Below are 21989 nucleotides of genomic sequence, written 5' to 3'. Positions count from 1 at the left end.
CCGTTCATCGACATTAAAAAGAAAACTTCAAAGATGTATTCGACTGCAGAGCAGACACCACTGAATACAAGAGGGCAGACCTCAGGCTGATTTTTCATAAGCAATGACAGAAGCTTCTACCCGGTGCTGGAAGCCAAGCTATCCCAGCCTGACGGCAGGGCCCAGGCTGTGGACGGATTGGTGACTGCAAGGCAGCCGAAAGCTTCTTGTACTCCCGCTTTTAGGTAATTTGGCTTTAAAACTACCTGGGGTATTGTCTGTTGGGGAATTGCCCTCGGCAGGCCCCCTGGGAAAAGAACCATTAGGGAAGAAAATAAGGTTCCGCAAGAAATTGTGCGGCCTTACGTTTAGCCCTTGCCATCCCCTATGGAGACTCCTCTACTTACAGGAAGGATAGCCTCATACATTTGCCAGCAAAGAGGGCCTGTATAGGACAGACATATGGATTTGAAAGCCTCACTCTGGCAACTAAGGAGTGTATCTCTGGGTACAGGTGACTTCAACCAGTAGGCCCACCTGGCCCCCCTGGAGGCATTCCAGATGATGACTGAACCTAGTCGGTTCATTGGTTCCTAAGTGCATTGTCTTTCTAAGAATGTATGAGGCATGGGTTTCTAAGGCTTTTTCAGCCCCCTTTTTGGCACCTAGGATGGAGGCAAACACATTGTTCTTCTGGCCTCATGTGGTTAGGTCATGTCCCTAACATCACTTTCGACTTGAGGTGTTGAGAAATGGAGGGCCTTTCACGAGAACAGCAAAGCAAATGCTTTGTAGATTATAGATAAATGCAGGTGCATAATGGAATAATGTAAGAAATTAACCTATAATCAAAGGGCATGTGGGAAAGTTAGGGGAAAATCACCATGTTATTTCTTAAAGGTTGTTTACACATAGGAACATTTTCAAAATTAGGTAATGTTAGAAAAACATAGAAGACGTATGCCAGAAGGAAATCACTGGCATATATAATGCCACGTTTACTACAATAAATCGGCTAGTTCAACACACTGCTGTTGTCTGTGCCCATTTTTACTTTTTGTTTTTATGTTAGTTTTTTATTTTGGTTTTAGTTTTTTACTTTAGTTTTGTTTTTCACCGACGCCGTTCTTCCTGCGGGAACCCCTGGTTACTGGAGCTGGTCTCCGGCAACCTGGAATTCTATATTTGCATGAACTATTCTACAAGACTGAAAAGCAAAACAGAAATATTCTCAGGCCAAAAAACTGTTTACTCTCAACAGACTCCTACAGAGACAACTACCAAAGAAGGTCCTTCAGGAAGGAAGAAGTTGAACTAAATGTAAAGGGGCAAGATGCCAGCAGGGACCAGCAGAGGAGCTGGCAAACGTGGGGACGTCTCACGGCACTGACTGAGGAGCCGGCAAACGTGGGGACATCTCACGGCACTGACTGAACGACAGTGGAGACAGTGACAGCAGACATGAGACAGCAGGTGGGGATTATGGAATGAAAGCATTCTGGGCCCCTTTCCAAGACAAGGGTTAGTGATGTCAAGTGATTTGGGACTTTGATAAAGAGTTGTGCATGTGAAGCCGGTAGCGGCAGGTCATGGCATAATTTCTGAACTGTTGCCATTATAGCCCTTCTTTGATCTTTAGTCTCAAAGCCGTACCTGTGTGTGACAGGGAGGACGTAACATTTCCCAGTGATGAGGGGAGCGATAGAGTGAGGACCTCGGTCACCCTGACTACACCTGGTGGAAGGCTGGGGAGCCTGGGTGGCTCAGTCTGTTAGGCACCCGACTCTTGATTTTGGCTCAGATCACGATCTCATAGTTTGTGAGTTCAAGACCCGTGTGGGGCTTTGCACTGACAGTGGGGAGCCTGCTTGGGATTTTCTCTCTGTCCCTCCCCACTTGCACTGTCTGTGTCTCTTGCAAAATGAATAAACTTAAAAAAAAAAAAAAAAAAAGGAAATAAGGCCAAGTTGCTCATTTCCAGATCCTGCCATACCCCAGAACCCCGCCCCCTCCCAGGGTTACATTCCAGAGGTCTTTGTACCTCTGCAGCTCCCAGCTCCACCCCCACCCTCACCCAACCCTCACCTCATCACTTGCTCTGAAGAAGCTTTTGAAAGTCCGGCTGAGGTTCTGTTCCAGTTCAGCCTCAGCCACTCCCTAAAACAAACAAGAAATCAAAAGGAAGGACTCTGCAGAAATCCTGAACCCAAGCCCTCCCCCATCCGAGTGACAGCCAGAAGCCCCCAGCCTCTGTCCCATCCAGCCCAAGTTTCATCAGAAGTGCATTAGTTTGGGTTTTCACATTGAAACACGTGTTTAAAACAAAACAAAACAAAAAAAAGCAAGCTTGAAATAGAATACAAGATGCTCACAGTGGTTTCCCTGGGAGGTGGGTTTATGGATGTTGCTTTCTTTTCTTTTTACGTTTTTCAAAATTCCTACAATGAGAACGTCTTACTTGTTACACGTCCTTTTATGGGAATGGGGGAGGGCTGGACAGGAGTAGGCTGGGAGTGAGAAGGGACCGGTTCCAAGGATTCCAAGAAGCCAAAAATTGTTCCATTCATGCATCTCATTTTGCTGTGGCAACTTCAGAACCAACTTCCTTGAGGTGGGCCTAAATTATTACAGACTGACTGTTATTCCATGCCCACGGACTGTCTCCCAAAGGACAGGACAGCAAGGTTGCCTTGTTAAGAGCCAGCACACATAGCCCTTGTGGTAACAAATTACCAGGTATCCCGGTTCATGGGAGTGTTGTCACACAGAATGCCTCACCTAACACGGTGCTCTGGTCGTTTCCAGGTCTCTGGCTTGTGCACAATTGGATTAGTTCTGACTTGAACTTACTTCATCAGTTCCACAGATATTGGGCCCCTTCCCCAGCAAACAGGGCTAAGAAGAGATGCTAATGTACAAAATAGAGGTCCCAAGGGCGGAGGCGAGGGTGGGGCGTAGACTGAGGTAGATGCTGGAGGCGCCAATACATGCTGGGGTCGGGGGAAGACATTCTTGCTGGAAACTCTGGGCCTGCATCCCTGTCTCCCCACCTCCCCTTCCTTCTGACCGAAATCCCCCACTCGGGGGCATGTCCAGACACTAAGACGGCGTGGCAAGGGGCTTTGAGATCCATCAGTAGATGCTGATCTGCTGGCTAGTCTCTCAGGACATGATTTTCTTAGGGCATAAAAGGAAAATTTTCATCCAGTCTTTCTTTTCCGGAAATTGAAAGCCCTTGGACCTGAAAGCTCTTATAAAGCCTGTGTCAAGAAAGATAGCTGTCCCCGAGGCAGGGATCCACCGGGGGCAACTGCTCCGAAGGAACAAAGATCCTTCCCCAACACGGTTCTGAGGAGACCATGTGGCAGGACACGGAGAAAGAGTGTGGTGGGGTGTCTCCGTCCGTTCAGGCTGCCCTAACAGAACACCATAAATCAGGGACCTTATAAACACAGACATTTATTTCTCGATGTGGAGGCTGGGAAGTCTGGGATCAAGGTGCCTGCAGATTCAGTCTTTCTGGCTCATACCCGGCCATCTTCTGGCTGTGCCCTCACATGGCGGAAAGGGCGAGGGTGCTCTCTCTGGAGAGGGGCTCATCCCATTCATGAGGGTGCCATCCTCCTGACCCAATCACCTCCCAAAGGCCCCACCTCCTAATTCCCTCCCACTGAAGATCAGGATTTCAATCTGAGAATTCGGGGTGAACACATTCCGTCTACAGCACAGTGCCAATCTACTTTTTCCTCTTCCTTCCCAACTGCTCACCTGAATGTACCCAGACACCATCTGAAATGGACTACAGAGTGTTTCTGAATGGGTGCCCTTACCCTCTCACCTCCCTGGTTTAACACACTGAAAAGTCCACCAAGAACACCTCGTTCTCTCAGTGTGGCCTCCAAAGAGCCTTCAACACCTGTACCCAAAACTGCCTCTCCCAGGAAGTCCCACCTCCTGCCATCCCAATAAAAGAACTCTATTCTTGTTGGATCCCGCAGAGCTTTAACATGCCCCCCTTGGGCCACTTTGAGGCAGGGAAGCATCCACTTGGGAGCATCTGTGACTGTTCCCAGAAAGGAGGGTGCCGTAAGCCGGGTCTCTAAAGCCTTCCAGTGACCAGCAGCCCTCTGTCCTGCACACTGTAGAGGCCCCGCTACAGAGCGCTTCATTTCTTCTGCACGGCAACCTCACGAGAGCTCCCAATTTGTGAGAAGGCAGCACACACAGAAGGAAACATTTATCATCTGCAGTACTAGGTCTGCGGTTTGAGATTTTCTGATGCCAGCAATGCCGACGTGTTCATTACAATCCCCTCACATTTGTAAGATTCGATCACGACGACGAGTCATTCGTGACCTTCTGCTCCGCTGATGAAGGCCAAGGCCAAGAATCAGCCGTGGAAGGAAGTGCATTTTAAGGGTGGCTAAAAGCCCTGCTCAGCCCCGCATGTCACACGGATCATTTTTATTTATTGGGAGCCGCCCTCATCCCAGAAAGAGCTGCCGTTCAGGAGCCCACGGTTGGGGCAGAGTCTCCACAGGCGCACAGCTCTGGACAAGGCTCTGGCCCACAAATGGCCCTTAAAAGAGCAAATGGATGCCAAATGGGTCAATACAAAATCAAAGGGATCAAAAAGGTAAATAAGTCTGTCAACCCACATGAAAGTAAATCAGATCAACAGAGAGTGAGGACAAAGGTGAGGGCCAGAAAAGGGGAGAGGACAGTAACATTTGTACTCGGGTTATGTGCCCTGCTGATACCACCTGACTCTGTGATTTATGAAAGGTGACACCGTATTTTTAAGTCCCACGGACCAATGACAAGATTCCCGCCTGCCCGCTGGTTGGGGCTCCTCCCTCTGTGCTCCTGAGCAGAGGTTAAAGGATGGACTCTGGAACCCAGCAAACAAGGCTTCACATGCCAGTCCTGATACTTAACTAACTGGGCAACTTAATCTTCCAGAGCCTCAATTTCCTTATCTACAAATTGGGAGTTTTGTAAGGATTATACAAGATCATAATGCCTGTTTTTTTACAAAGTCTGACACACAAGAGAAACGCCAGTGAATGGTAATTTTCATTATTATTAGTATCTCCATCAAAAAAATGATTGGATTGCATCAGCAATGTCTGTTTTTGAGTGCCTGGGTGGCTCAGTCGAGCAACTGATTCTTGATTTCAGCTAAGGTCATGACAGCGTGGAGCCTGCTTGGAATTCTCTCTGTCTGCCCCTTCCCGGCTCCTACTCTCTCGTCTCTCAAAATAAAACATTAAAAAAAAAAAAAAAAAAAAGAAAGAAATGTCTAGTTTTGGATCTGGTCCGCTCATGAGCCTGTGAGTTTCTTCTAGACACACAATGTATCGTCTTCATGTTTTTGGTCCCATGGCCACAACATGGTAACAGTAGGTACCCAGCAAAGGCTGGGTTGGGTGGGAAGGAGAAAAAGAAGAGCAGAGAAAGAAGAGGGGCAGGAATAGGAGAGAAAGACTTTGGTGGGAGTGTCTTCTAAATGATCGTGGCTTTTATTTTTCTGGCCTGCACTGGGAGCTCACACTCACCTAACAAGGTAAGTCAGCCCCAGCTGGAGGGAGAGCTGAACTGTAAGCTACTGAACGAAGTCAAACGACAGAATCAGATCTCTTGTGACCCAAAGCTACCTCGGGGGCAGGAGACCTGACGACCACTTGAGGTTCTAAAAGAAGCTCCTAGAACAAAGCCTTTGGAACTCCGTGAAGCCTGGAGCTCTGGCTCAGAGAACTCTGAGGCTGTTCAAGGCCGACCTCTTATGGTGTGGGTGGTGAAACCCACCTTGGAGAATGCATCAGAATTTCTTGGCCTTTCTTACTAACCACCTCCCCCTCCTCCCCTCTCTTTATTTTAAAGAAATCACAGAAAGTCACAACTATGAGGAAACTTCTAATTCCCTTCTCCCTACTTTCTGTGCCTTCATATCAGTATCCTTGGCTTTGCCCTTTCTCCTGAGATGTATTTCCAACTGTCAGATAAACACATCTGTGAGGCTATATCTTGTCATACTCTTCAATATGATCATTAAAATTAACCTGAAGAACCAATGAAGGAAATGTAATCTCTGGTGAAATATATTTTTTATTCGTACCCCAGTGTTATCGCCCCCGTCCCGCTCCCCAGCCCCCCTTAGTGGGTTGAAGAGTGGCCCCTAAGAAGGTTATGCCCAAGATCTAATGCCTTGTACCTGCGAATGTGACCTTGTTTGGCAATGGAGTCTCTGTGGATGAAACCATCAGGATCTCAGATGAATGACAGTTACAAGTCAGGGGCGCCAAGGGTTCCTGGCACCAGAAGTGAGGAGAGAGGCACGGAACAGATTCCCCCTCACAGCCTTCAGAAGAAACCAAACCCAGTAGCACCTTGATTTCGCACTTTAGCCTCCAGAACCATAAGAGCATAAATTTCTGTCGTTTCAAGCCACCAAGTTTGTGGTAATTTATAATAGTTAGCCCTGGAAAAATAATACACCCCTTCAGGAAGTCTCTTGATTTGGGGGGTGGGTGAGGAGGGAAAGGGACTAGGGCCTACGTAACCTCTGGCCTCATGGGGGCGGACGCCCCGCCCCCCGCCCCCACCCAGTGGCAGGATGACAGGTGTGCGTTGGGATCTGGCTCCTGAGATCTCTTCACCTGCCTCCACCCCCAGTTTCACTCGCTGTGAGAGGAACCCCAGAAATGGAGGTTACAATGAAGAAGATCCAATTTTAGTCTAGACTTTTCTCCCGAGTGTTGGCAGGGGAGCAATTCTCAACCACCTCGTGGGCCAGGGAGGTTCCTACAGCTGGCCACGGCAGCCATTGTCTTGAACTCAGATGTCCTCACAGAGACATCCTCCCCCTGCTTCATGACCCAGTGGGATTCCTCCTCTCTAATCTCCCCGTTTGTTCCTTCCAAGGGGTCCAACAGGTCTTCCTCGGAAGATGCACTTAATTGGGTCTATTGTTTCATTGCTGAGACAGTGGAGACAGCCACTTAAATCAAATGGCAGGCCCTCAAAGCCTGAGCTCAGGCAGCCTCTGTCCCCCCTCCAGTCAACACTAGAAGCCGCATGTTGTAGTGCCTCTGGCCTTTTGATTTCTTTTTTAATGTTTATCTACTTTTGAGAGAGAGAGAGAGAGAGAGCATGAGCAGGGGAGGGGCAGAGAGAGAGGGAGACACAGAATCCAAAGCAGGCTCCAGGCTCCAAGCTGTCAGCACAGAGCCCGACGCAGGGCTTGAACTCATGAACCGCGAGATCATGACCTGAGCTGAAGTCGGACACTTAACCAACTGAGCCACTCAGGCGCCCCTAGAAGCCGCGTCTTGGAGGGAAGAGGGGAGCCAGCATTTCTCCCATCAGGGGCTGGGGCCGGCAACTCTGCTTCACGTTCTAGTTGCACAGATTCCCCTGAAACTCTGGGGCAGGGTTTTCTCAAAGTAAGCCAGAACACACGGCCGGCTGGGGTGGTTGTCCCTGAGGTGCAAAATGCCACCCGAAACCTGGGCAAAAAGAGAAAAGGGTTACTTTTTGTGTTCAGCCAGGCACACAGGAGAAAGAGGGGGTCGGGCCCCAGAAGGTCCGTGAGAAGAGCCGAGGCAACTCTGAAGCCACTTCCCCCCCGGGTGGGCTCCTCTACTCTTTGCCGAGCCCGGAAGAGGCCATCTTATAGACGAAGACCCTCAGGTTGGAGCGGGACCTCCTGCAAAGCCAGGCCCGTCACGAATGGCCCAGCTGGGGATGAGAACTCCAGACTTCAGACCCTCAGTGTTTAGCTCCTCTTACTATAACAGAACACTACCTACCCATTTAGGAAAACGAAAATAAGGGGCACCTGGGTGGCTCAGTCGGTTAAGCAGCCGACCTCGGCTCAGGCCACGATCTCGTGGTCTGTGAGTTCGAGCCCCGCGTCAGGCTCTGTGCTGACAGCTCAGAGCCTGGAGCCTGTTTCAGATTCTGTGTCTCCCTCTCTCTGACCCTCCCCCGTTCATGCCCTGTCTCTCTCTGTCTCAAAAATAAATAAACGTTAAAAAAGAAAGAAAGAAAACGAAAATAAAATGTGAATAGTTTCTTCCATGGAAAGCACAAGTACTAAAACTACGACAGCAAAGACTTGGCGAGTAAGGCAGCACCGAGTGACACTTTCTTTTAAATGTATTGCTCAAGGGGCATCTGGGTGGCTCTGTCAGTTGAGCATCGGACTCTTGATTCCAGCTCAGGTCATGATCTCACGGTTTGTGGGTTCGAGCCCTGCACTGGGCTCCGTGCTGGCATCACAGAGCCTGCTTGGGGTTCTCTCTCCCTTTCTCTCTCTCTCTCTGTCTCTCTGTCCCCCCACCAGAATAAGTAAATAAACTTAAAAAAAAATGTATTATTCAGGGGCACCTGGGTGGCTCAGTTGGTTAAGTATCCAACTCTTGGTCTTGGCTCAGGTCATGATCTCACGGTTTGCAGGTTTGAGTCCCACGTTGGGCTCTGTACCGATAGCATGGAGCGTATTTGACATTCTCTCTCCCTCAAAAAGAATAAACAAACTTAAAAAATTTAAAAAAAAAAGTATTATTCAGCTGTGAAAAACAACCAAAATAATGTCCTTCCATGGGGGATCGGTTAAATAAATGATGGTCCACCCAGACTGTGAAGCACGAAGCAGCCATTACAACGAATGAGGTAAATCTGTATGTACCGGCAGGAAAATCTGCCCACGATCTAGTAAATGAAAAAGCAGCATGATTCCACTTATACAAAAATTACATGCGCACTCATATGCACCCATGCGTGCTCCCTCCCCGCCCCCACACTTAAAAGCATATTTAAAAAAAAAAAAGTCTGGGAAATACTCACGAAACTATTCATAGTCGCTACTTCTAGATGAGTGAAAAGGGATTTAACTCTTCATTTTACACAACACAGTACTTTTTTAAAAGTACTAAGCATAAATTATCCAAAAAAGAAATGCAGGACCAAATCACCAGCTGTCCCTGGAGCCTGGCAGCCGGGGAGGGGGGTGGTGGTTACTGTGTGTGTTCTGGGGATTAAGGGAGACTGGGGACACTGTGAGGCCGAAGAGGAATCCTTTGTGCATGTGGGGGTGCCTTTCCACCAGGCAAAGCCATCTCTTCTCCACCGCTACCTGTAATTTCCTTTCCCTACATTTTCTCTCCATTACCTAGTTTCTCAGCTGGTTACAGACTTAAAAGTGGGCCCTGGTCTTTTGCTCCAGCTTCTACAGCCTCTTAGCTTGCTATCTGGTTCCAGACACCCACACCCTCGGTGGGAAACAAAGGCAGAAGGAAATGGCCGATAAAATTAAATTTCCTTCTAACCTGCAGCCCACTGGCAAATACTTGAGGCAGGCAGAGCAAAACATTTCTCCAGGAACTCCTTACTGTCTCAAGGCTAAGGCTTTGCTAAAGGGCCAAACAACCTTAGCTTGACAATAGCTAGGCCTCCAGTATCCTGGGAGTCTTCTTTAGCATATGAAAATCTCCCTGGAAACTTCCCCTGGACTTCACCTCCCCCAACCCCGTAGAATATACCCAGTCTCTCCTCAGGGTCGGGGCAGCTCTTCCTGCCCACAGGTCCGTCCCTGTGCTTTAATAAAATCACCTTTTTGCACCAAAGATGTCTTCAAGAATTCTTTCTTGGCCATCGGCTCTGGACCCCGTGATCCCCATTATCACCACCCCCCCAAAAACCTCATCAACATCCACAGGTGCCACCACACACCCTTTTCCAAAGAAATGAAAATACATTCTACATTATACTGTTAAGGAGGAGTAAAGAGGGACCAGTGTTGGGAGGTGGAAGAGGTCATGCACTGACCATGCGCTGATTTCGGGGGCAGAGGGGCTATAAAATATTCCTAGGCTAAGAGAGGACCAGAAGAACCTTAAGGACTAAAACATGGAGCTTGTCACACTCAAATTACCCAGCCCATTCTATTTGTCTTTGCTGCCCAGAGCTGCCTCCCCCTCTTTCTAACTATACAAACACAAAGCCTATCATCTCTTTGCTGAGAAAAAAAGAAAAGCACACCTTTTAATTTTAGTCTCCACCAGACTTGACAAATTTGCAGGACTAGACAGAAAACACAATGGCTCAGGGTTCAAAGGGCCAGAGGAGCTGAATCTAAACTTGGAGTTTACCTAAGCCACACTGAGCAAGCCATTACAAGAGGTGGGAGGGATGGGCACCCTGTGGTCCACACTGTAGCCTTCCTTGGGCTGAATGCATCCAGAGTTACCTTGAGGGCTCATGGTGACTCCTCCTGGGCTGCCCAGTGGTGGGGACAGGTTTCGAAGGAGAGAGGTAGGAAGGAAGGGGTTCTGGCACCCATCCCTGAATTAAACAGGCGGTCTACACATCATGCTTTATTTACTGGCCTAAATTCAGCTTAAGTTTGAAACCTATTTGAAAACCATCCAACGAGGCACTCCTTTTTCAGAGGAGGAAACTGAGGGCCAGAGGTAGGAAGGGACTTGCCCCATTGCTGAATAGGCTTGGACACGCTGGCAGGACCCCCGGGCATGGTTTCTCCTTAAGACCCAGTGTTGTGCCTATCCAGTCCAGCCTCAGCAGCTGAATGTACCTCAAACCCACTTCCTGGGTGCCTTTCAGTTGAAAGGAACAATAAATCCAAATAACAGCTCTGCCCTAGGTTAAAGCCAAAGTTCTCTCTTCTGCTTATTATAGACCTCAGGAAAAATATATAGTTGCTGAGAGACCTGTTTTGTTTGCTGTTTGCTACGAGCATTGTAAAACCTTTCCTGAATGTAACCCGCTGTGTAATAGAATGGATTGTAAACCTACCTAAATGTAATCTGATATGTGATAAAATGAGTAATTACACATAAACTAACCGGCATTTCTCGCTTCTGTAAACCTGCTTGCTTAACACATTCCTCACCTACCCTACCCCCTTCCCCCTTTTTCCTCCCGCCACAAGTAACGGACAAAGCCTTCCCGCCAAAGGACAGACAAAGGATGCCCAATCAGAGAACAACAAATGTCCTTACTTTAAAATCAACCAATCAGGCACCTCATAATTTAAAACCTCCCCTGTGCTACTTGTCTCTGTCTATACAAGCGCTGTACCAACCCTGATCGTGGCCTCTTGCGTCACCGGCGACGAGTGCGCGGGGGACCAGGTTCAAACCTGCAATAAACGACCCTTGCTGCTTGGCTTTGACTTACGACTCTGGTGGACTTTTGTGGGAGGTTTCGGAACTTCGGGCATTACATTTGGAGGTCCCACCGAGATTTCCCCGAGCCCACCAGACTTCTGGTCAACGGGTCGTATCTGATTCCGATCGGTAAGTAAGCCGGCTCTAACGTTCTTCCTTTTCTCTCTGATCTGTGTTTCTTCTCTGGAGAACCGGTTCTGTCTGGAAGCTGGTGTGACCCTGGCGGACGCGCTATAGGGCACCCAGCCGGTGTCAGTTGGAGACGTCCACTGACTGGATCTGGGGGCCTTCTTGGCCCATCTGGGGACCTTCTTGGTCCATCTGGGGGCCTTCTTGGCCCATCTAGGGACCTTCTTGGTCCATCGGGGGACCTTCTTGGTCCATGAGGGGCCTTTTTGGCCCATCAGGATTCTTTTCTGTGGGCTGCTTACGCCCAACGCGCCTGCGAACTAAATACTTTCATTTTCTCTATGAACTTCCAGAGTGCTAAGAAATATCTCTAGGCATCTAGAAGAAAAAAAAAAAAACAAAAAAACCATCTAGGCATGCCAATTGTTACCCGTATTTTGATGTGATGTGTGTGATGTGTGTGATGTGTGTGATGTGTGTCTGTGTGTCTGTCTGTTAAAACGACTGGAATGATTGTTAGGAGTCAGGGGCTCGCGCCTGACTTCCCCTATGTGTAGTCCCATGGCATAAGCTACGGGATTCGAGTGGGCTCTAACCCGACTTCCTCGGTGATCCTCATACGGCTTAAGGCGGTCAAAATTTATTTTGATCCAAGCAGGGGGTTTATACCTGCCTGCCCATGCTAAGAGGCACCTAAGTTCCCGCGAGGGATGCGGACGGGCGAGTACGCGAGTGCTTCTATGTCAGTCTAAATGTATTGTCATCCCTGGTCCCTTGTAATCATCATTATCCTAATCACAATTTTCTCCGTGGGACTAGCCGAAACGGCACCAGAGAACTGGAACTGTTGTGAACGATTCTTGTTGGTGCTTACTTTTCTTTTCTGGGTCGGATGCTTTATTGGAATCAGATGTTTTCTCCGCTAATCTAAATTAATTATCCCATCTTTTATTTCTCCTTCCTCAGCCTCCTCCTGTTAGTCCAGCGATATCACCCTTCCCCCGCCCCACCGCACTCCCACGGGTGCCCGGTCCTCTGCGCACCCGCCCGGCTCTCCCCGGGCCAGGCCCCAGCGCCCCTCCAACTCCATCCCCGCCAGCGAGGGCGGAAGAGGAGGGGTCGTCACCGAAGGCAAAGTGCGGGCAGGGAGCGCGCCTGTACTTCCCGGGCTCAGCGGAACCCGCCCACGCGGTCAGGCACGCCCCGGCCCCAGCCCCGCGGCCTTCTCTCCAGCTGCCGCCAGCACGCCTGGCTTCCCAGGGCCGGAGGGCCGAAAGGCCAAGCGCGAAGAGAGCGAGGGGTAGAGGCGACGGGCCTCGGACGGGGAAGGGGGCGACAGCGAAGAGCGCGGGCTCCCCGGCTCTCACCACCCACAACCACACTTCACGAATTCATAACATGGGCCAAACGCAGAGCACCCCTCTCTCCCTCCTCCTCGCCAACTTCAAAGATGTAAGAGCTAGAGGACATAACTTAAGCCTAAACATTCAGAGAAAGAAGTTAATTACTTATTGCCGCTCTGAATGGCCCACCTTCGGAGTCAATTGGCCTACAGAGGGGACTTTTTGCCTCCCTATAATCCTTAAGGTAAAATCAAAAATCTTCCTCCCAGGGAAAGATGGCCACCCAGACCAAATACCCTACATCCTAGTCTGGCAAGATCTAGTAGAAAATCCACCTCCTTGGATGGCCGCTTTCATAACCGCTAGGCCATGTACCATTCTTACAGCTAAACCCGTTAATCCCCCCAAGCCACTGACTCTGACTGCCCCCTCTATCCTCCCCGACAGCCAAGACTTACTTTCCCTTGACCCTCCCCCTTACCAGGTTCCCCCTCTTATTCCACAAGCTGCCCCTCTCCCTGCCGCACCGGCAGAGCCTCCCGTAGCTCAGCCCATAGGAGGACTAGAAGATAGGGAAGCTCGACCCGCGCCTAGTGGGGGCGAAATCCAAGGGCCAGCTGGACGTACCCATAGGCGAGCCCCACATGAGTCAGGGCTCCACCTTCCTGACTCCACCATAGCTCTACCCTTACGAGAAATAGGGCCTCCCGACGATACAGGGAACCCCCGACTTCAATACTGGCCCTTCTCTACCAGTGATCTATATAACTGGAAAACCCAAAATGCCCGATTTTCCGACAATCCCAAAGACTTGATAAGTCTCTTAGACAGTGTAATGTTTACCCACCAACCCACCTGGGATGATTGTCAGCAGCTCCTCCGAATCCTGTTTACCACCGAGGAGCGAGAAAGAATTCAGGTGGAAGCAAGAAAACTGGTTCCTGGAGACGATGGCCAACCCACTGCTAACCATGATCTCATTAATGCAGCTTTTCCCTTGACCCGACCCCCACAGGATGGCTGGGACTACAACACGGCAGAAGGTAGGGGATGGCTGCGCATTTATCGCCAGACTCTAATGGCGGGTCTCCGGGCTGCTGCACGCAAGCCCACTAATTTGGCTAAGGTATATGCAGTAATGCAACGTAAGACAGAAAGCCCTGCTGCTTATTTAGAAAGATTAATGGAAACCTTCAGACAGTATACCCCCATGGACCCCGAGGCCCCCGAAAATCAGGCCGCCGTTGTAATGGCCTTTGTAAATCAGGCAGCCGCTGATATTAAAAAGAAACTTCAGAAGTTAGACAACTTAGAAGGTAAACAGATTCAGGACTTACTCCTCATTGCCCAGCGTGTCTATAATAATAGAGAGACTCCAGAGGACAGGCAACTTAAAGCCACCAAGGAAATGACCAAAGTCCTGGCCGCTGTTGTCCAAAAGCCTCCAGACAAACAAAAGCCCCTAGATAAAGACGTGTATACCGATAGCAGATATGCTTTTGCTACGGCCCACATACATGGAGCTATATACAGAGAGAGGGGACTGTTAACTGCAGAGGGGAAAACTATCAAAAACAAAGAAGAAATATTGGCTCTTTTAAAGGCACTCTGGCTGCCTAAATGACTAGCCATCATACATTGTCCAGGCCACCAAAAACCGGTCACACCGGTGGCCAGAGGAAATAATTTGGCTGACCAGGTGGCCCGAAAGGTGGCCTTACAGGTGGACTGTGCTTTAATGACCACCTTACCAGACCCCGGCTCAGCCAGTTTGCCAGAAAGCCCCACCTACACTGAAGAAGACCTAAATTGGATCCAAAGGTTGCCCATGACCCGCTATCATAATGGGTGGTGGAGAGCAGGAGACCGGAGTGTAATCCTCCCAGAGGAAATGGGGAATAAAGTTTTGACTAAAATACACCGGGCCACCCACCTGGGCACCAAGAAGATGTGAGACTTGATAAGACATGCTAAAATCACCATCAAGAACTCAGGGCCAAAGATTGAACAAATAGTTGCCAACTGTAAAGCTTGTCAACTGACAAACGTGACCAACCATGGAAAAAATCCCGGCTCCAGGACTCGCGGAACCAGTCCAGGAGCTTATTGGGAAATAGACTTCACCGAGGTAAAGCCTGGTAAATATGGATACAAATACTTGCTAGTGTTTGTAGATACTTTTTCAGGATGGACGGAAGCTTTCCCCACCAAACGAGAGACTGCACAGGTAGTGGCAAAGAAAATATTAGAAGACATCATGCCCAGGTATGGATTCCCTACCCTAATAGGATCAGATAACGGGCCAGCATTTGTTTCTAAGGTAATACAGGGAGTAGCACAGTTCATTGGGGCTGATTGGAAATTACATTGCGCATATAGACCCCAAAGTTCAGGACAAGTAGAAAAAATGAATAGAACCCTAAAAGAGACCCTGACCAAATGGACCATGGAGACTGGCGCTAACTGAGTAGTCTTACTCCCCTACGCTCTGTTCAGAGTGCGAAACTCCCCTTACACGATGGGATTGACCCCCTTTGAGATCATGTATAGAATCCCCCCACCCATAATTCCCAACCTACAGTCTAATGTGTTAACTGAGTTTGATGATCATAAACTTCTTATTTCCCTAAGAGAACTCCAGCGCGCCCATCAAGTAGTGTGGCCAAGACTGAAGGCTATCTATGAAAGCGGACCCCCTCCTGAGCCACACCACTATCGACCTGGAGACTGGGTATATGTAAAAAGGCATAAGCAGGAGACCCTCCAACCACGGTGGAAAGGACCCTATGTTGTAATCCTGACTACACGCACCGCCCTCAAGGTCGACGGGATTGCTACTTGGATCCACTACACTCACGTCCGACCTGCCAATCCCTCCACAACCCGAGACGACTTCGTGCCAGAGGCCAACGCTGCATGGACAGTCGATCCGAGTAAGACCCACACTTTAAAATTAACTCTGCGCCGGAAAAATGCATAGATTGACATTCATCGCATCTGTGCTCTCCCTCTCTAGGTTAATAAGCATAACAGCCAACCCGCATACACCTTATACCCTGACCTGGGAAATTACTAACCTAGAGGATCATGAGGTCTATAATACCACCACAAAAACGGATATTCCTCTAAACACCTGGTGGCCAGACCTGTATTTTAATTTAGAAAAAATTAGCCCACTAGAAGAAATGGAAGGGGGAAAATGGAGGAAAATTCAGAGAAGGGTATCGATGAGTAGAAACGGGTTCTATGCATGCCCTGGATTTAGAACAGGAACATTAAGAAAAACCTGTGGGGGAATTGAGTCTCTCTTCTGTAAGGCTTGGAGTTGCGTCACCACCAACGATGGAGAATGGAAATGGAAAACAAAACCCCAACTTATCGAGATGGCTTATGTTAATCCATGTACCCGCATTAGATATAATGAAAACTGCAATCTTATCCGCATAAAATTTACAGAGGAAGGAAAGAAGGATAGTCGGTGGGTCTCAGGACTCTCATGGGGACTCTACCTGCACCAACGTCCCCTCTTTGGGACACTTATCCAAATAAAATTAAAAATCTCCCCCATGTCACAAGTTGTGGGACCAAACCAGGTATTAGGATCCCCAACTAAAAAAATACATTAAACCCCTAGCCCCTCCTAGTACTCCATCTCCCCCACCGCCGCCTAATAATGCCAGAACTAGCCAAAGCTCCTGGCAAGAGATGAATCAGAAAGACCCCTTATGGGAAACGATCAATAAAACATATGAGGCGCTAAATCATACGCAGCCCGATAAAACAACAGCTTGTTGGCTATGTTATTCTGCTAAGCCCCCATTTTACGAAGCAGTAGCAATATCAGGAAATTATAGCACGGCCGATAACTCAAACACTTGTGGATGGGGGCAAAGAAAACAAGGCCTTACATTACCAGTGATATCAGGAAACAGAACGTGTATTGGGACAGTACCAACAGGGTATGACCACCTATGCAGGGATTTCAAAAATATATCCGATGCCTCACAAAACTGGATCATCCCCCCGAATAATGCATGGTGGCTTTGCTCACACGCAGGTTTAACTCCCTGCATCTACAAAAGCATGCTCAACCAGTCAGAATTCTGTGTAATGGTAGTAGTATTCCCCAAAATTATATACCACACAACTGAGTATGTAGATCAGATGTGGATGGCACCAAAGAGAGTAACCAAGAGAGAACTCATTACTGCTGGGGCTCTAACTTTAGCCACCCTGTTCGGACTCGGGGCCATCGGAACAGGGACAGGGATCTCAGCATTAACAATACAAAACAAAGGATTTAGTATACTTAGAGAAGCAATTGACAAAGACATAGAAAGAATAGAAACTGCCATTACCTCACTTGAGAAGTCCCTAACTTCCCTCTCAGAAGTAGTTTTACAAAACAGAAGGGGATTAGATATGCTGTTCCTACAGCAAGGCGGTCTCTGTGCGGCACTAGGTGAAGAGTGTTGTTTCTATGCTGACCACACAGGAGTAGTAAGAGATTCCATGGCAAAGGTCCGAGAGGGACTAGCCAAACGGAAAAAAGAAAGAGAACAAGAGGCAGGATGGTTTGAATCCTGGTTCAACACATCCCCCTGGTTAACTACCCTGCTCTCCGCCTTACTAGGGCCTCTGGCCATTCTACTTCTCGCCCTCACATTTGGCCCCTGCATCCTAAACAAAATCATTAATTTCGTCCAAGACAGGTTCAATACTATACAATTAATGGTCTTACGCACCCAGTTCCAACCGCTTGAGACACTACAAATAGAAAACTAAAGACCCAAGATTGGCTCTTTAGATATAAGAAAAAGGGGGGAATGAAAGGAACAATAAATCCAAATAACAGCTCTGCCCTAGGTTAAAGCCAAAGTTCTCTCTTCTGCTTATTATAGACCTCAGGAAAAATATATAGTTGCTGAGAGACCTGTTTTGTTTGCTGTTTGCTACGAGCATTGTAAAACCTTTCCTGAATGTAACCCGCTGTGTAATAGAATGGATTGTAAACCTACCTAAATGTAATCTGATATGTGATAAAATGAGTAATTACACATAAACTAACCGGCATTTCTCGCTTCTGTAAACCTGCTTGCTTAACACATTCCTCACCTACCCTACCCCCTTCCCCCTTTTTCCTCCCGCCACAAGTAACGGACAAAGCCTTCCCGCCAAAGGACAGACAAAGGATGCCCAATCAGAGAACAACAAATGTCCTTACTTTAAAATCAACCAATCAGGCACCTCATAATTTAAAACCTCTCCTGTGCTACTTGTCTCTGTCTATACGCGCTGTACCAACCCTGATCGTGGCCTCTTGCGTCACCGGCGACAAGTGCGCGGGGGACCAGGTTCGAACCTGCAATAAATGACCCTTGCCGCTTGGCTTTGACTTACGACTCTGGTGGACTTTTGTGGGAGGTTTCGGAACTTCGGGCATTACAAGTAGCCAGATCACTGATTTGAATATTTAACATTTCCCTACCCGAGAGGCTTTGTTCCTAAGAATAAAACCATTCTCCAAACTCTTCCTACAGATTTTTTTTTTAATGTTTATTTATTTTTGAGACAGAGAGACAGAGCATGAATGGGGGGAGGGTCAGAGAGAGAGGGAGACACAGAATCTGAAACAGGCTCCAGGCTCTGAGCTGTCAGTACAGAGCCTGATGCGGGGCTCAAACTTACAGACCGCGAGATCATGACTTGAGCCAAAGTCGGATACTTAACCAACTGAGCAACCCAGGCGCCCCTTTTCCTACAGATTTTAAACCCAGCAGCAACACCATAACAGTGGAAGTACTGATTTTTCCACAATGACTGTTAAGAACCTTTGAAACCAAAAACTTTGCCCTACAAAGTCAGTAGGCATCTTTCCCCACTGAGGTCACTTTTGTCAATCAGGCCTTGGAGCTTATCTTGGTCTGCTGCTTCCCACTCTGTTGGGATGAGCAGGGCACACACAACAAAGTCCAAGCTCCCTCCCAGGGTGGCTTAGGGGGAGGCATGTAGGCTTTGAAGTCAAAGCTAGGTCAAACCCAGTCAGGACCTGGTCTTGGACCAGTCAGTGATCCCCCAGCGCCCCTGTCTGTTCAGCTGAAAGACAGGAGAACACACAGTGCGCCTGTGAACAGAACCGCTTGGCGGGGCGCCTGGGTGGCTCAGTTGGTTGAGTGTCCGACTTCAGCTCAGGTCATGATCTCCAGGTTCGTGGGTTCGAGCCCCGCGTTGGGCTCTGCTCTGACAGCTCAGAGCCTGGAGCCTGCTTCAGATTCTGTGTCTCCCTCTCTCTCTGCCCCTCCCCCGCTTGTGCTCTCTCTGCCTCTAAAATAAACATTAAAAAAATTTTTGAAAAAAGAACCACTTGGCATATGGAGCTCAAAAAAAAAAAAAAGGAATAACTGCAACCCAAGTGTCCATGGAAGGATGAATGGTAAACAAAATGTGGTCTACACGCACAATGGAGTATTATTCATTTTTAAAAAGGATGGAAATTCTGACAAGTGCTACAACACGGAATAATCCTGAGGACGTTGGGGCACCAGGGTGGCTTACTCGGCTAAGTATCCAACTCTTGATTTTGGCTCAGGTCATGATCTCGTGGCCGTGGGATCGAGCCCCACGTTGGGCCTCATGCTGAGCATGGAGCCTGCTTGGGATTCTGTCTCTCTCAATAAATAAATAAATAAATAAATAAATAAACATTAAAAAAATAATAATCTTGAGGATGTTAAGCTAAAGTGAAATAATCCAGACACAAAAAGACAAATACTATAGGCCTCCGCTTCTATGAGGTACCCAGAGTAGTTAAATTCAGAGACAGAAAGTGGAATGCTGGTGCCAGGAGCTGGAGGGAAGAGGGAATAGGGAGGGAATCAGTGTTGCTTGGGTACAGAGTCTCGTATCTATAAGACGAAAAAGTTCTGGAAATGGACAGTGGTGATGGCTGCACAGCAAAGTGAATGTACTTAATGTCACTGATCTATACACTTGAAAAATGGTTAAGATGGTTAAGTTTTGGGTTACATGTATTGTTAAGTAGCAAAAATTCAACCAAGTATATTCTGAGATCTAATTGGCTTTATTAATCGGTTCATGAATCGGGCAGTATCCCGTCTAGCAAGCAGAGGGGAGTTTCAAAGGGCAACAGAAAAGGAAAGGTTTTTAAAGGTAGAGAAGGATGGGGTGCCTGGGTGGCTCAGTCGGTTAAGCAGCCAACTTTGGCTCAGGTCATGATCTCACGGTCCGTGAGTTCGAGCCCCACGTCGGGCTCTGTGCTGACAGCTCAGAGCCTGGAGCCTGTTTCAGATTCTGTGACTCCCTCTCTCTGACCCTCCCCCGTTCATGCTCTGTCTCTCTCTGTCTCAAAAATAAATAAACGTTAAAAATAAATAAATAAATAAATAAATAAGGTAGAGAGGGAGTGGAAAGCAAGAAATTAGTAGCAGAGAATCCATTGTTTTAGGCAAGGGGGCCCTTCTAGGGGGAACAGAGGGGACTCTCAGTGATTTCCTTGTGCTGACCAGGAAGTTCCCATGTTGACTAGTTAAAGGTTGCATTTGTGGGGGGTTGAAACTGCAGTCAGGCTGGGTATTGAGTGTTGGTTTAATGACCTGGAGACTTCACCTAAGGGATGCCATTTTGGGCTCGTGGTTTTCTTTTAAACAGTATTTTACCACAATATTAAAATTAATGAAAGGGTGCCTGGGTGGTTCAATCGTTTAAGCGTTGGACTCTTGATTTCGGCTCAGGTCATGGTGTCACGGTTCGTGAGTTCGAGCCCCATGTTGGGCTCTTGGCTGACAGCACGGAACTTGCTTGGGATTCTCTCTACCTCTCTGCTCCTTCCCCGCTCACGCTCTTTCTCAAAATAAATAAACATTAAAAAAAGAAAATACAAAACAATGCTATTTTCACTAAAGTTTCTAAAGAAAATATTATAAAAAAATAAGTGTGTTACTTACATCAACATGGGCACATTATTTTTTTAATGAAATAAATATTTTAAATATATATATATATTTTAATGTTTCTTTATTTTTGAGAGAGAAACAGACCATGAGCAGGGAAGGGGCAGAGAGAGAGGGAGACACAGAATCCAAAGCAGGCTCTAGGCTCCGAGCTGTCAGCACAGAGCCAGACGTCTGGCTCGAATCGACAAACCAGGGGATCATGATCTGAGCCGAAGTTGGACGCTTAACTGACTGAGCCACCCAGGCACCCCAGTTAAATATTTTAAAATTTCAATACCTAGTAGGGCAAATACCAATAGATGTAACCCACATTAACTAGAGCTCTTTGAGGTCCTTAATAACTTTTAAGAGTGTAAAGGGGGCCTGGGACCAGAAAGTTGGAGAATCACTGCAGTGCAGGGAGCCTATCATCGGGGAGCCAGTCAGTGCCCTCCTTGATCCACACCAGCAATCCCAGACCTGAACAGCTGCCCGGAGGTCATTCACTGAGGAGGATGGTTATGATGCCTACCATCATCTGGAAAATGGCTAGATTAGCCCCTTCCCTGGACCGGCAGCATTAGCGTCATGTAAAATGATGCTTAGAAATGAGAATCCTTTGATACCAACACAACCCACTGAATCAACACTCTGGGGGGTGTGGTCTGGCGATCTGTGTTTTTTTTTTTAATTTTTTTTTCAACGTTTATTTATTTTTTGGGGGACAGAGAGAGACAGAGCATGAACGGGGGAGGGGCAGAGAGAGAGGGAGACACAGAATCGGAAACAGGCTCCAGGCTCTGAGCCATCAGCCCAGAGCCCGACGCGGGGCTCAAACTCACGGACCGCGAGATCGTGACCTGGCTGAAGTCGGACGCTTAACCGACTGTGCCACCCAGGCGCCCCTGGCGATCTGTGTTTTAACTAGCTTTCCAGGGGATCCTGATGCAGGCTGACATTTGAGAATCGCCAGGCTAGAGAATGACAAAACAGGAGCTGTCAAAGCTGGGATAACTTCCTGGGGCACTTGATGTACATGAATCACCTGTGGGACCTTGTTAAAAAGTGGAGTCTTGGGTGCGCCTGGGTGGCTGTCAGTTAAGCAGCCGACTTCGGCTTAGGTCATGATCTTGTGGTTCGTGAATTCAAGCCCTGCGTCGGGGTCTGTGCTGACAGCTCAGAGCCTGGAGCCTGCTTCGGATTCTGTGTCTCCCTCTCTCTCTGCCCCTCCCCTGCTCATGCTCTGTCTCTCTCTGTCTCAAAGATAAATAAACATAAAAAAAAAATTTTTTTTTTTAAAGTGGAGTCTTGTTGGGTAGATGGCAGAAGGGCCTGTGAGTCTGCATTTCTAGCAAGCACTCAGGGGATGTCGATGCTGCTCCCTGAGCCTCACC

General features: G+C 48.1%; 1 protein-coding gene across 1 annotated transcript in view; it reads right to left on the bottom strand.

Annotated features, from left to right (window-relative positions):
* EPHX2 (epoxide hydrolase 2) overlaps positions 1-21989 on the bottom strand; it is an 85253-nt gene that overhangs the window by 11042 nt on the left and 52222 nt on the right. Inside the window, exon 13 of the mRNA XM_047856685.1 lies at positions 2065-2136. Within this exon, the coding sequence (XP_047712641.1) occupies positions 2065-2136 (72 nt within the window). The remainder of the gene's footprint in view (positions 1-2064; positions 2137-21989) is intronic.

This window comes from Prionailurus viverrinus, chromosome B1 (assembly GCF_022837055.1).
Source record: "Prionailurus viverrinus isolate Anna chromosome B1, UM_Priviv_1.0, whole genome shotgun sequence".
Lineage (NCBI taxonomy): Eukaryota > Metazoa > Chordata > Mammalia > Carnivora > Felidae > Prionailurus > Prionailurus viverrinus.
This window is presented reverse-complemented; position numbering and strand designations above follow the sequence as displayed.